Source organism: Chanodichthys erythropterus, chromosome 3 (assembly GCF_024489055.1).
Source record: "Chanodichthys erythropterus isolate Z2021 chromosome 3, ASM2448905v1, whole genome shotgun sequence".
In the NCBI taxonomy this organism is placed as follows: Eukaryota; Metazoa; Chordata; class Actinopteri; order Cypriniformes; family Xenocyprididae; genus Chanodichthys; species Chanodichthys erythropterus.
Window position 1 is genome coordinate 66919029 of NC_090223.1, and position 14221 is coordinate 66933249.

Here is a 14221-nt window from a genome sequence, read left to right on the forward strand (position 1 = left end):
ATTAAAATGTCTAATAAGTTAATAAAACTGTTCTGAGATCAGGTACAAACTACTGTGACATTTTTATAAGTGAAGCAGAAAATTTTATAAGGTAATTCCGTGTACCTGCAATGTTGGGCGGTGATGTGCTGTAATGTGCCTCAAGAACGGGTCTTCAAAGCTTCAGGCTCCAATAACTTCTACATGGCCATGCTGCTGGTCATCCTGTTCCTTTCTACATTGCCTGCTATATACACCATTGTCTCCATTCCACCCTCCTTCGACTGCGGACCCTTCAGGTTCTGAAAATTTATGTATGAATCAGGAATGGTGGGGATTCTGGAGAAATCTATTTAGAACTGAGTAGCTAATAGCTAGTGTTTCAGAAATTGGTCAGAGTGGTGAAAGCTTTTAATCTCTTAAATTAAATATAAATACAAAGACTTTAGAGGAATTGGCTATTAGGTATTTCTGTATGTGTATATGTATTTAGTTAAAAAGTAAAATTTGTATGAATGATTGGAGGGTGCCTTCAAGTCAAGTCCTGCAATGGCGGATCTTTAACACTAGAGCGCAGCAGAGTGCAAGTCTACAATTTTCTCACATGCTTTTTTTCCTCCCTAAAAACAGCACAAAATGCGGTTACCATAACTTGAAGAGTTTATTTTAAAGGGTTAGTTCACCAAAAAATGAAAATTACTCACCCTCATGTCGTTTCACACCCGTAAGACCTTCGTTAATCTTCAGAACACAAATTAAGATATTTTAGATGAAATCCGATGGCTCAGTGAGGCCTCCATAGGGAGCAATGTCACTTCCTCTGTCAAGATCCATAAAGGTACTAAAACATATTTAAATCAGTTCATGTGAGTACAGTGGCTCAATACTAATACTACATAAAAAAGTTTGAAGACAAACTTTAAGTTGGCTTGAAAAAGCCAGTCCAGAAAGTTTGAAATAGTTTTAAAAGTTTGAGGTTTGAAAGTTTGAAAGTCAGAGAGTCAATAGATTTAATAGTTCTATTATCAATATATAGTGAAAGAGCAGAATAAACTAGGAGCCTTATTCAGCAGGTCTCTCTGCAGCCAGACAACACAGTGTGTGAACAGGACTTTTATTTTGGAGTGACGACGTGACGTCATAAGACTGAGCGGAGCTCCTGCATCTGTTGTGATTCTGCTGAAGAAAGGTTTGTTTTAAGAATTTAAGCTGTTTTAAGAAATAGATACTGTTTTAATAGTTTTTAATATTTTTTACAAACGTGAAATGAGTTTATTTACTATTTAATGTAACATTGTGATTCTTTATCTAAGTGTAATGAAGGATATTTGTGTGAGTAAAACTCATATCCACTGATGAGAAACAGTAAACCTGCGTCTCATTTCTCTCTCTATATAAATCATAAATCAGTTTATCATGAACACGAGTTCAGTCTCTGGAGAGTAATGATGGAGAAACTGAACTTTTCAACTCCGAGTCAATTGAATCAAACACTTTGAGAAATGATTCAGTGAATCACGACTCGTGCTGCTCAAACAGTGAACATGAACGAGAACAACAAACACTAACAAACTAACTAAACATGTTTTCATCAAAGAGTAATCTTTTAAATATAATCTATAATTCATTAAATACTAAATGTAGATTATAAATGCCTAAAAAATTATCATTTAAGTTTATAGCGATAGTTTTGATTTTTTTTTTTTTTTTTTTTTTTTTTGTCTATCCAGGTCATTGAAGACAATTTCCTCTGTTAATTAAGGGTGTAACGGTACACAAAACCCACAGTTCAGTACATAGTCACGGTTCAGTACGGTTTTATGTACTCCAGTGGGGAGAAAACTTAACATAAAATTGCTTCTTTCTTTTTTTTGGTCTTTAAATACATTTAATTATAACTAAACATTTCTTACAGATAAATTATAGGTTACCTCGGTTTTGAAGTCGCTATTCGGTACAGTTTTCTGTACAGCAGGTATATGTGTGGGGGTTTTTTATTGAGCAAACTGAGTTTTTGTCTTTAAATACATTACATTAGATTATAACTAAAAATTAATTTCTCTGGTGAACTAACAAGCTGTGGACACTGAATGGCTTTTCTGAGGTAAATGCTACATGACATATTGTTTACTATCTGATTTATTGACGTCTTTCTGCCGTTGAAACACTGAGCGATTACATGAGATATGGCAATTTCTGTAAGTTGTACTGTATCTTTTTACATACCTTCAGCTGTTCTTTCATGTTTAATTCTGTAACATTAAAGAGGAAGAGATGCTCGTGCTGCCAGTTTTAACAGTGATCTGTACAGAAACTGTTCAGTATGAATACATGTACGTTACACCTCAGCTGTTCATTATTCTCTTCTTAAAGATGGCGTTTATTAAAGAGGAGAATGAAGACATGAAGATTGAGTTTATTAAAGAGGAGACTGAAGAAATTATGATTAAAGAGGAGAATGAAGACATGAAGATTGATTTTATTAAAAAAGAGACTGAAGAAATTATGATTAAAGAGGAGAATGAAGACATGAAGATTGAAGAAACATTCAGAGTGAAACATGAAGATACTGAGGAACAAACAGGTTGGTTTTATTCTCACAGCTGAACTTTTGATCATTATTAAAATGTCCAGCTCTACAGAAATAGAGAATATACATAAGTATAATCTTACAATATCAATCCCAATATCTACTTATGGATAGACATGGACGTTGGAACATAGATGCCCAACGTCTAACTTGCGAGTATAACTCACTCGCTTTGAATGACTATAACTTGCACACCGCTTTTTCAAAACTGTTCATGAGTTTCTGTGGGTTTCATTTTGGTTATTTGTTGAAATAAATACAAAAAATCTGTATTTATATATATATATATATATATATATATATATATATATATATATATATATATATATATATATATAAATATATACATACAGAATCTGAATTAAAATGTGTTTGATCTAAGCCTACATTTAAAAATTTTGTGTCATAAAATTATATCGCGCATACAGCAACTAATACGGTCGTTATAAAGGTGTTTAAACAACAATACACTTCCACTTGCATGTATTTGACAATCGGAATATCAGATATTTCATGCCATAGCTAACACATTTGTGAATATTCTGAATAAAAAAGGAAAAATGACATAAAAGCAGATCATCTATTTAATTACCTTTTGTTCATTTCATTCAGTCCCAAAAGTCTGCGTAAGAAGCATAACACGTACAGACTCTATGTAGGCCTATGATTCGCTCTTTTGTTGTTCTGTTTTCTTTCAGGATCAAAAAAACAACAAATGAAAGCGTTTATCTGTATTTCCGACTGATGAGAACTATGCATATACATTCATAAATCAATTTTGTATTTTATTATGAGATATTTTATTCTAATGTGATCAGTGACTCAAGCACTGATGGACCAAAGAGTGTGCATTTCGACATTTGCTGTAAAAACTTGAAATATAAATTCTCAGAAAATGCAATTAATACCAATATATTGAAACGTCTGTTTATATAGGCTACTCCATTAATAAAGGAGTCCAGACATTGGAAAAATATCAGTCCACATGCGTTTTATATTTAATTTGAGGGAAATAGACATGCATGCATGCATGTGTGACACAAAAAATCTTTAACTTTTAGGTAGCAAAATATTTTTTAGTAATTCTGTCAATTACAGTAAGGTTATTACATTGTCTGCTATATATTTGCTTCTTATTTATTAAATACGGGCAATTGATTGATAAAACATTGATCAAAATTAAGATACAATTTATACAAAACGAATATATTTTAAAAATAGTTTTCTATAAAACAAAACTTAATGAAGTCGTCAAAATCATGTTTTATAAAAAACAGCGCCGTTGCTAGGAGGGCGCCAGCGCCTCTGCCTTTCAGCGCCTATGCGTCGCGAGTGGATGATAGCCCTGAAGACTCCTAGCAATGATATACCTTTAGTGGTAGTATACCTTTAGTTAAGTTATACCTTAAGAGTCTTCGTAGCGCGCTAAGAGACAATGTTATCGGGAAATGCAGCCCAGGTATGATGCGTTTCATGCGTAATGGAGATTCCAAAGCGCTCTTCTTTGGTCAGAACCATGGAGAGCGATCGCGGATAGGTCTGTCCTATGCACCGAAACTTTTAACAATGCAACAAAATATTTAAAGAGCATGAAGCTATTATAATCTATATTATGTATACGCACAGATAATATAACAGTAGGCTATATTAGTCAATATTTTTTTATTAGGTTAAGCAGTGATTGGATAACGTTTTTTTTATTTTTTTATTTAACATTTTTAATTTAAGGCCCACCCACAATTGGTCTGGCCCATCCAAAACTGGAATCCAAAACAGATTTAGAGGCTAGAGGTGAAATTGTATGAAATTGTCATTTACATGTTTTGTTAAAGCGGTACTTCACCCCTGGAAAGATGAATGTGTATTTAAAATTGGTCATTTATGTAGTAGAAATGTGAAATTATTTTTGAATTTGGAGCTCTCTAGACTGAGAAAAGGCAGAAAATGTATTTTTGACTAATGTGGATGAAAGACAACAACTCCCATGTAGCAAATTAGCTCAAAATAAATATGAATAATTAATCATAACTAGTTATAATTAATTATTAATATTTGAATCAGTCAATAAAATTAACTTCATGTAATAAAATTAATATTACAATCAATTAACCTGTTGTTCAATGAACACACAGTGTTAATTGTTTATTAACTAAGAAATGTTCATTTCCAGGTTATGGGAAATAATCTTATTCTACTAAAAGCCTGTAGTCAGGACCGACATGAATAGGGACTCCCGTATATGAGCGCAAAACACGGACAACCTTACGTGTGACATGAACAAGACTTTATTAACTAGACTAAACACTTAAACTACTCTAACATTCACACACATACATGCATACAGTTTACCAAGAGAGAGAGAGCTAAAGCAGAGTACAGGAAGCAAGAGGTTACAGCATTGTTGGACATTCAGCAGATCAACAGCCTTGAGCAAACCATCAGTTTTAATTTTAACCGGCCCTTCTTTAAAAGGGGTAAGGATACTCAATGTATCCGATAATGAGACTAAGTTTGATACTTGCATGTCTCTCCAAGTTGAATTAAAGTGTCCTGATGCAATTTGTGGAGGCTCCTGTTGAATCTTTGCTGATATTTTCTTGATGAAAGAGAACCAGTTGGATTCAGAGGATCTTTGGTGAATGGAAGGTCTAGGCCGAGGCCTGGCACAAGCTTGGGGTTCCTTAGAAGCTTCTAGCTTCTTAAAGCATCATCTTGACGTCAGCATTTGTCAGTAAAAGAAAAGAAGAGGAGGAAGAGCAGGAAGAGAGGGGGTTCCTTGTGATCAGTGAATATAAGGGGTGAAGATGTCACACCCTCTTGAGGTGTCTGAGCCAATAAGGAGTTCCCCTTTCAGAGGGAAGTTTTACGAGTCTTTGTTCTGTAGCAAGATATTAGCATAAGACACTGGATTGGATGAATGAGAGAATAACCTTCTAGATTCTTATAATACTAATGTGTCACAGAGTTAGTAACATGTGACATAAATTACCAAATAGGAAATGAAAGTTGGAGTCCGTAGATACCAAGCATGCTGCCAATGTGATCTCAGTTAACTATACATTTGCAACTATGGAACATTAATACCAAAATAGTTCAAAAGAGAGAATTAATACATAGAATAAAGCCTATAAAAGGAAAGTCATGAGATGGGAAACTTGGATACATGTTTATACATTTCCCAAGTGGTTATATAGAGAATACATAGGATTAAGAGAGTTTATTTGTCCTTCTCAGGAAGAATGAGTCACTAGTCTCTCCAGAATTCTTCTGGATCATAAAAGTACCATATAACTGTAACAGGACACCTAGGTTGGCCTGTGTGCTAGCAACATTGGGATGCTGGTTACAGTTTTAGGGGGATGAGTTCAGAGAACTTTGATAGGGAGAGTGAGTTTATGGGTAATTCATTAAATACAATGAATAATTGTGTGGCTGATTGGTCCAGACGTTACACCCAGAATGCACTTGTTTTGCTGCCCTTGCGAGGCCACGCCCAAACCACGCCTATCGGTTACAGGCGGCATTACCAGGAAAATTTAAACAAATAAATCGTGAGTTAGTTCATACATTTACAGCGAAATGGTGCTAAATTGCTTTGTACCTGGATGTACACCCAAAACCAGGAAAGGACAAGTAAGTTTCCATCATTTTACGATTAAGTTAAAGATTTAGAGCGATGTAAACAGTGGCTGCGGGCCATCAAACACCCGAAGTTTGGAGATAACACCGTTATAGAAAACCTTAAAAAACGCAGAATATGTAGTCTCCGTTTCAAGCACGAGGACTACGAAGCAAATATCTTTGCAATGAAGAGAACCATTCTGAAGGACACCGCGATACCATCGATATTCACTTTCCCAGAGGACGAACAGCCTGGGCATCTGGTACTAAGCGTATTCGCCCAGAGGTAAGACTCGCTGATACTAGACTGATAACACAGTAGCCTATATGTAGTGTTGTAGGTAGCAGTAAAACTGCAAACTTAGCAAAGTAACGTTAGATAGACAATTACATATAAGTTGCACATAAGTTGACTGTTATCAAAGTAAAGCCTCTGTTCTGTAAAACTGAGTTTATTTATCTATTTATGCTAACGTTACAACAAAAGCCTGTTGCTGTATTGGTTGAGATGACTGCAGAGACAGATAAATTTGCGAGATGAACCACTGATGTAGTGCAGACAAAATAAAGTTAATTACTGTAAGCTTAAAAATATAATTGACACACACTTTTGATAAAATCTTGAGTAACCTCAAACGTGCATATGTATGGGCACGGTGAAAAAATACGGAACTACCTGCTATTACTGGCTGTAGTTTTAAGCCTCTGGCCAAAAAAGCCTCCGATGACGCAAAATGACGATTTTTGCGTCATCGGAGGCTTTTTTACAGAACAAAAATGCATAAATCTCTCATCTCGGGCTGATATGAAGGGGGAAAACACGCTAATTTGAAAATACTAGTGATATTCTACTAACACAAAGCTTAATGCTAAATCCTGAAGTAACCCTTTAATATTCTGTAAATGATTGAAAAGTACTGATACAAACTAAAATAAGTTCAGAAAAATTTGTGTTAAACTAAGTAAATTAGCATGGATTTTATGAGTCAATAAACATTAAAGGGATAGTTCACCGAAAAATTAAAATTCTGTCATCGTTTACTAGCCCTGATGTTGTCCCAAACCTTTGAGTTTTTCTTTTGCTGAACACATAATAAGATACACTATATGACCAAATATTTGTGGGATGCCTGCCTTTACGTGCACATGAACTTTAATGACATCCCATTCTTAATCCGTAAGGTTTAATATGGAGTTGGCCCACCCTTTGCAGCTATAACGGCTTCAACTCTTCTGGGAAGGCTTTCCACAAGGTTTAGGAGTGTGTAATGTGAACTATTCTTCTAGAAGCTCATTTGTGAGTTCAGGCAGTGATGCTGGCGAGAAGGACTGGCTCACAGTCTCCGCTCTAATTCATCCCAAAAGTGTTCTATCGGGTTGAGGTCAGGACTTTCTGCAGGCCAGTCAAGTTCCTCCACCCCAAACTTGCTCATCCATGTCTTTATGGACCTTGCTTTGTGCACTGGAGCGCAGTCATGCTGGAACAGGAAGGGCCATCCCCAAACTGTTCCCTCAATGTTGGGAGCATGAAATTGTCCAAAATGTCTTGGTATGCTGAAGCATTAAGAGTTCCTTTTACTGGAACTAAAGGTTCAAACCCAACCCATGAAAAACCCCACACCATAATCCCCCCTCCACCAAACTTTACATTTGGCACAATGCAGTCAGGCAAGTACCGTTCTCCTGTCAACCGTCAAACCCAGACTCGTCCATCAGATTGCCAGACAGAGAAGCGTGATTGGTCACTCCAGAGAACACGTCTCCACTGCTCTAGAGTCCAGTGACGGTGTGCTTTACACCACTGCATCCGACTCTTTGCATTGCACTTGGTGATGTAAGGCTTGGATGCAGCTGCTCGGCCATGGAAACCCATTCCATGAAGCTCTCTACACACTGTTCTTGAGCTAATCTGAAGGACACACGAAGTTTGGAGGTCTGTAGCTCTTGACTCTGCAGAAAGTTGGTGACTTCTGCACACTGTGAGCCTCAGCATGCGCTGACCCGCTCTGTCCCGCTCTGTGATTTTACGTGGCCTACCACTTCATGGCTGAGTTGCTGTTGTTCCCAATTGCTTCCACTTTATGATACCACTGATAGTTGACAGTATGTAGTAGTGAAGAAATTTCACGAATGGACTTACTGCACAAATGGCAACCTATCACAGTACCACGCTTGAATTCACTGAGCTCCTGAGAGCGACCCATTCTTTCACAAATGTTTTTAGAAGCAGTCTGCATGCCTAGTGCTTGATTTTATACACCTGTGGCCATGGAAGTGATTGGAACACCTGAATTCAATGATTTGGAAGGGTGACTTTGAAGAATCTTGACCAAACAGTTGACGGCCCCCATTGACTTCCTCAATAGGACTAAAGTACTATGGATGTCAATTGCAACTGTCAGCTATCTGGTTACCAAAATTCTTCAAATTTTGTTTAACAGAAGAAAGAAACTTTTATAAGTTTGGAAAAACATAATGATGACAGATGACAGAATTTTTATTTAATAAGCCAAAATTCAAAATTTTGATTGTAAGCGTAAAAATAAAATCGGACATAGGTAGTTTTCTGGACATGTGCTCCAAAATGTAAATGTCTGGAACTCATAAATGGAATTAGATATTTTTACCAAGCTTGACTGTAAAGTTATGGTGGTGCCATAACTGAACAAAACTTGAAATTTTCTCTTATTACAGTACCGTTGTACCTTGAAAAATGTTATTTAAAATGACACTTTTTTTCATTTTCCAACTCCCATAGAGTTAAACAGTTGAGTTTTACCATCTTTGAATCCATTCTGAATCCATTTGAAACTCCAGGTCTGACAGATCCACTTTTAGCATAGCTTAGCATAGTTCATTGAATCTGATGAGGCCGTTAGCATCTCGCTCAAAAAATTTTTTTCCTATTTTAAACTTGACTCTTCTGTAGTTACATTGTTTACTGAGATCAATGTAAAATGAAATTTCGTGATTTTCTAGGCTGATATGGCTTGGAACTATACTCTCATTTCGGCATAATAATCAAGGAACTTTGCTGCCGTACCATGGGTGCAGCAGGCGCAATGATATTACGCTGCGTCTCTCACAAATGTCTCCTTGGTTGCAAGGCACGCTCCCTGTACAAGCAGGGGGTCACAGGCAGTGCGTAATATCATTGCTCCTGCTGCACCCATGATACGGCATCTATATTGCTGTATCAAATTGAGCCTGAATCAGACCCAGATGAAGAGGGTCAAGCAGAACCTCTGCAAGCACGGCTTTCTAAAGCACGTTTATGAATGGTATTTCATTTAGTATTTGTGTCACAGTGTTTAGATGCTGACACTGCTGTTTGTTAGCTTTCAATACACAGTTTTATCCTGATTAAAGCTTTACAGTAGCCGAATACATGACTGAGTAGCAGCATTTTTGTAAAGGTAGCTTTAATTTATAGCCTGAACAACTGTTTGTCTGTGAACAGACATTTGTTGGTGTTTGTTGGAGAAGTATGCACTAGAATACAGCTAACTGGCTAGCAAGCAAAAACGCGTTGGTCCTTGTTTACTTCCTTGATGCAACAAGCCTCTTCCAAAAAGCAACAGAACTATACGTTTAAAAGACATGTACAAACAATAAAACTGTAACGATCTTTAGCGATATTGCGTATTTAATCAGTTAGCTCAAATCATGGGCGAAATATATATAATAAATCATAAAGCCTTATGATTAATTATGATATATATATATATATATATATATATATATATATATATATATATATATATAATCGACCCAAGAGGGAATAATGCACATATATTGTGAATTAATTACAATGGATTATAATCAATTACATATATGATTAGTTTTAGTTTAATAGTTGTTTTAAAAAAACTATCCTAGTTTGTCCAGCAAACCGTCAGTTTTCTCATAGACTATTATAAAAAGAAAATTTAATTCTCTGGCCACAAGAATAAATTCCTATTATAGCATCAAAGTGTAAAGCAGTATTGCAGAAACAAAACGTAGAATGAGCAGCAGAACAATCGAACATGAATATAATGTATTTAATATATGAAAGTCACAAGGGAGATGTTCAGGAATCTATCAAAATAGCCATAAAACGTGTCCAGTGAGATGTTAGTGTCCGCCAGGCCGGAGCCAATGTGATATCTACAAACAAAAGTTCAATGAGTTAAGCCTTAAACACAGTTTTTGGTTGGCCTGCTAATTTTTGATCCTGTGCAGACCTTACAAAACGTACTTACAGTTTGGGGCCCATAAACAGCTTCTGCTTTTAAAGTGGGAACTGCTTCATCTTTCAGTAAAAGCCTTTGTGTAAATCCAGCATTGAACTCCTGTAGATTCTGGAAACTGTCTTCAGCGCCGCATTCAGTGTAGAAAATATCACTGATTATAACTGAATATCATGATTATAACGGGTTATATATCTTTTGACGTGCTGCTCACGTCTGGTGTACACAACTCTTCCGCTTCCATTATGCTGCGCGACATGACCTCGCCCACTTTGTTGCGTATTACCGGGGGGGTGTTTTGCAGGGTTTATGATGTCACCAACCCGGGAAGAAGCTCGTTGTAGTCCAAACCAGTCATTTTTGTAGGCATTAAACTGCTATGATTTAAAAGACAATATCTACGTTTGTATTGAACTCTCAGCGCTGTAACTTTGCAGATACTGTTTATGCTCAAACAGCAACATTACACACTAACTAAAGTTTAAAAAAGTGAAATGAACAATGAACCACCCCTTTAATATACTAAAAAGTCTTCTTTAGTATTTCTTAACATAATCTTAAGAACATCTAAATGTATTCAACTGTGCTATTTTAAGACGCCATGAAATATGAACTGAGATGTGCTTTTAGTATACTATCTCTGTATTTAGAAAATGTATTTAGATATTATAGTACATTTGAACCCATAGTTTACTACAAGTGGTAACTAAATATATTTTTTAAATACATGCATTAAATGTCTAAATTGTTTTGTCTATTTTTGTCCTAGACCTAATGACACTGAAAGAGGCGAGTCATGAACTTAAAGAAAGGGAAGAAGAGAAAGAACATTATGGAGAAAGATCAACACAGGCTAAAAAGTCTTCCTTACAAAAAAGAGCTCAAAAGACAGGAAGTAAAAGTTATTTCACCTGCCAACAGAGTTTTAAACAACATAGAAACCTTCAAGTCCACTTGAGAGTTCACACTGGAGAAAAACCTTACACCTGCCAACAATGTGGACAGAGTTTTACTGTAAATGCAAACCTTAAAGTCCACATGAGAATTCATACTAGAGAGAAACCTTTCACCTGCCAACAATGTGGACAGAGTTTCACACATAAAGAAAGCCTTAAAGTCCACAAGAGAACTCACACTGGAGAAAAGCCTTACATCTGCAAACAATGTGGACAGAGTTTCAGTCAAAAAGGAAGCCTTACAGTCCACATGAGAGTACACACTGGAGAGAAACCCTTCCCCTGCCAACAGTGTGGAAAGAGTTTCAGTGGAAAAGGAAGACTTAAAGTTCACATGAGAGTTCACAGTGGAGAGAAGCCCTACACCTGCCAACAGTGTGGAAAGAGTTTCACACATAAAGGAAGCCTTAAAGTCCACATGAGAGTTCACACTGGAGAAAAGCCTTACATCTGCAAACAGTGTGGACAGAGTTTCAGTCAAAAGGGAAGCCTTGAAGTCCACATGAGAGTTCACACTGGAGAAAAGCCTTACACCTGCCAACAGTGTGGAAAGAGTTTCCATGGAAAAGGAAAGCTTGACCTCCACATGAGAATTCACACTGGAGAAAAGCCCTACACCTGCCAACAGTGTGGAAAGAGTTTCACATACAAAGGAAGCCTTGAAGTCCACATGAGAATTCACACTGGAGAAAAGCCTTACATCTGCCAACAATGTGGACAGAGTTTCAGTCAAAAAGGAAGCCTTGAAGTCCACATGAGAATTCACACTGGAGAAAAGCCTTACATCTGCCAACAGTGTGGAAAGAGTTTCCATGGAAAAGGAAAGCTTGACCTCCACATGAGAATTCACACTGGAGAAAAGCCTTACACCTGCCAACAATGTGGAAAGAGTTTCACGTACAAAGGAAGCCTTGAAGTCCACAAGAGAACTCACACTGGAGAAAAGCCTTACACCTGCCAACAATGTGGAAAGAGTTTCAGTGAGAAAGGAAACCTTATAGTTCACATGAGAATTCACACTGGAGAAAAGCCTTACACCTGCCAACAGTGTGGAAAGAGTTTCACATGTAAAAAAACCCTTAAAGTCCACATGAGAATTCACACTGGAGAGAAGCCCTACACCTGCACTCTGTGCGGGAATAGCTTCACACAGGAAAAAAGCCTCAGGCAACACATGAATATTCACACTGGAGAGAAGACATTTACATGTGATCAGTGTGGAAAGAGTTTCAGATTTAAAGGTGACCTTAAGGGCCACATGAAATTTCACTTGAAAGAGAACTCTTTAAGAAGTCGTCGCTGTGGAAAGAGCAGAAGTGTAAAGAGTACCTGAAAACCATACTTGTGTAAAAGTACAGATACCTTACAGCAAAAATTACTACATTACAAGTTACCAAATCTAATACAACTTGGGTAAAGGTCTTGTTATGAGCAGAAGTTATTTATTCATTTATCCCATCCTGTTGTCCTGTGTTTGTCTTGTGTATTTTTTTTTTCTCTCTGTGTATGTGCCTGCATGTGGGCGTGGCTTGTGATAACCTGTTGGAGGCTGCAATTGGTTCTCCTCCTCACCTGATCTGGATATAAAGACTGCCCCAAACACACTGAAGAGGCCATCATTGTGCCATTGCGTCGTTGATCGTAGCCTATCTCGTCATTACTTCATATCGTTTGTTAGTCTAGAGTGTCATGCCAGAGAGATTGATTGTGAGTGATTATTTGGAGTTTGTATTTGTGAGTGTGACTGACTGTATTATTTTGTTTGTTGTTATTTCTTGTTTATTTGACTCACGCCTGTTTGACTATCGATTACTGGATTCTGATTCTGCTTTGTTCGCTACGGACTTCTGTAAATATTACCTGTAAATACTTTTGTATATATCTTTGTCCAATCAAGGGATGTAGGGGGTTTGACGCCATTTTATTTTGTACACCTTTTCATATTGTTTTTGGTTAGGGAGAACTGTTTAAGTTTAAACTGTATTTTGTTTTCTTTATTTTCAATTAAGAATTGTAGAGGTTTAAAAAAAAGGATTCTTTTGTTTATTATTTTGGCCTTGTCTGCCCCTGACGCTAAACATAAGAAATAAAATCTTTCTTTTTGGAATCTCTCTGGTAGTGAGACTCATTTCTTCCTCTTCCTGTTGCGGCCGAAACCCAGGCGGTCGTAACAGTCTTAACTGTACTTAAAGCTGCTGTCTAACTTTTTTGTGTTCAAAATGTACAAAAACTATATAATGAGAATGTACAACAGGAATCCATTTTCCAAACTGTGTTTTTGTCTAATACCGAATCATTATGGTATACTTATAATAAGTGTTTATATTCAGACTGTTTTAGACCAGTCTGGTAGAAACCACTAGTAACTGCGTGAACCGCCGTAGAAATAAACGGAAAGAAGTAGCTCAGGCTACAATGTTCCTCCACAGGATGCATGCTGTTTTGTTTATTAACTGCTAGAACGCCAAAGGTGAAGGATTGCAGCTTTAAAAGATTAGATTACTTTCAAATGAAAATTAGCCCAAGCTTTACTCGCCCTCACATCATTAGTATATGACTAAATTCTTTCTGATGAACATAATTGAAGAAATATTAATAAATATCCTGTTGCATCTGAGCTTTATAATGGCAGTGAGCAGGACCCAAGAGTATGAGTTGAAGAAGTGTTAGATCTGTAACGTGAATAGGGGAGGTATAGGACATACAGTTTATATTCAGACATAAAACAGTCTGAATATAAACACTTATATATTTTTTTTGAAGAATAAGGAAGGTGGAAGCACTTGCAAGGTGATCATTTGTGTTTATAAAGCATATACATTTAAAAAAATTTTTGGAAAATG

General features: G+C 36.6%; 2 protein-coding genes across 2 annotated transcripts in view; one reads left to right on the top strand and one right to left on the bottom strand.

Moving 5' to 3' along the window:
• The window catches only part of LOC137005952 (gastrula zinc finger protein XlCGF57.1-like), a 779808-nt gene that overhangs the window by 56740 nt on the left and 708847 nt on the right, over positions 1-14221 (bottom strand). The gene's annotated exons all lie outside the window — the stretch shown is intronic.
• On the top strand, positions 1137-12825 carry LOC137006446 (zinc finger protein 431-like). Its single transcript, XM_067367226.1, has 3 exons — positions 1137-1168; positions 2353-2563; positions 11192-12825. The coding sequence occupies exons 2-3, from the start codon at positions 2353-2355 to the stop codon at positions 12709-12711; spliced, it is 1731 nt and encodes a 576-aa protein (XP_067223327.1). The 5' UTR covers positions 1137-1168; the 3' UTR covers positions 12712-12825.

Excerpts from the sequence above, each read along its gene's own strand:
- LOC137006446 (XM_067367226.1), top strand. The coding sequence starts at position 2,353 with ATGGCGTTTATTAAAGAGGAGAATGAAGACATGAAGATTGAGTTTATT. Across the intron at positions 2,564-11,191 it reads AGATACTGAGGAACAAACAG|ACCTAATGACACTGAAAGAG; the intron begins GTTGGTTTTATT and ends TTTTTGTCCTAG.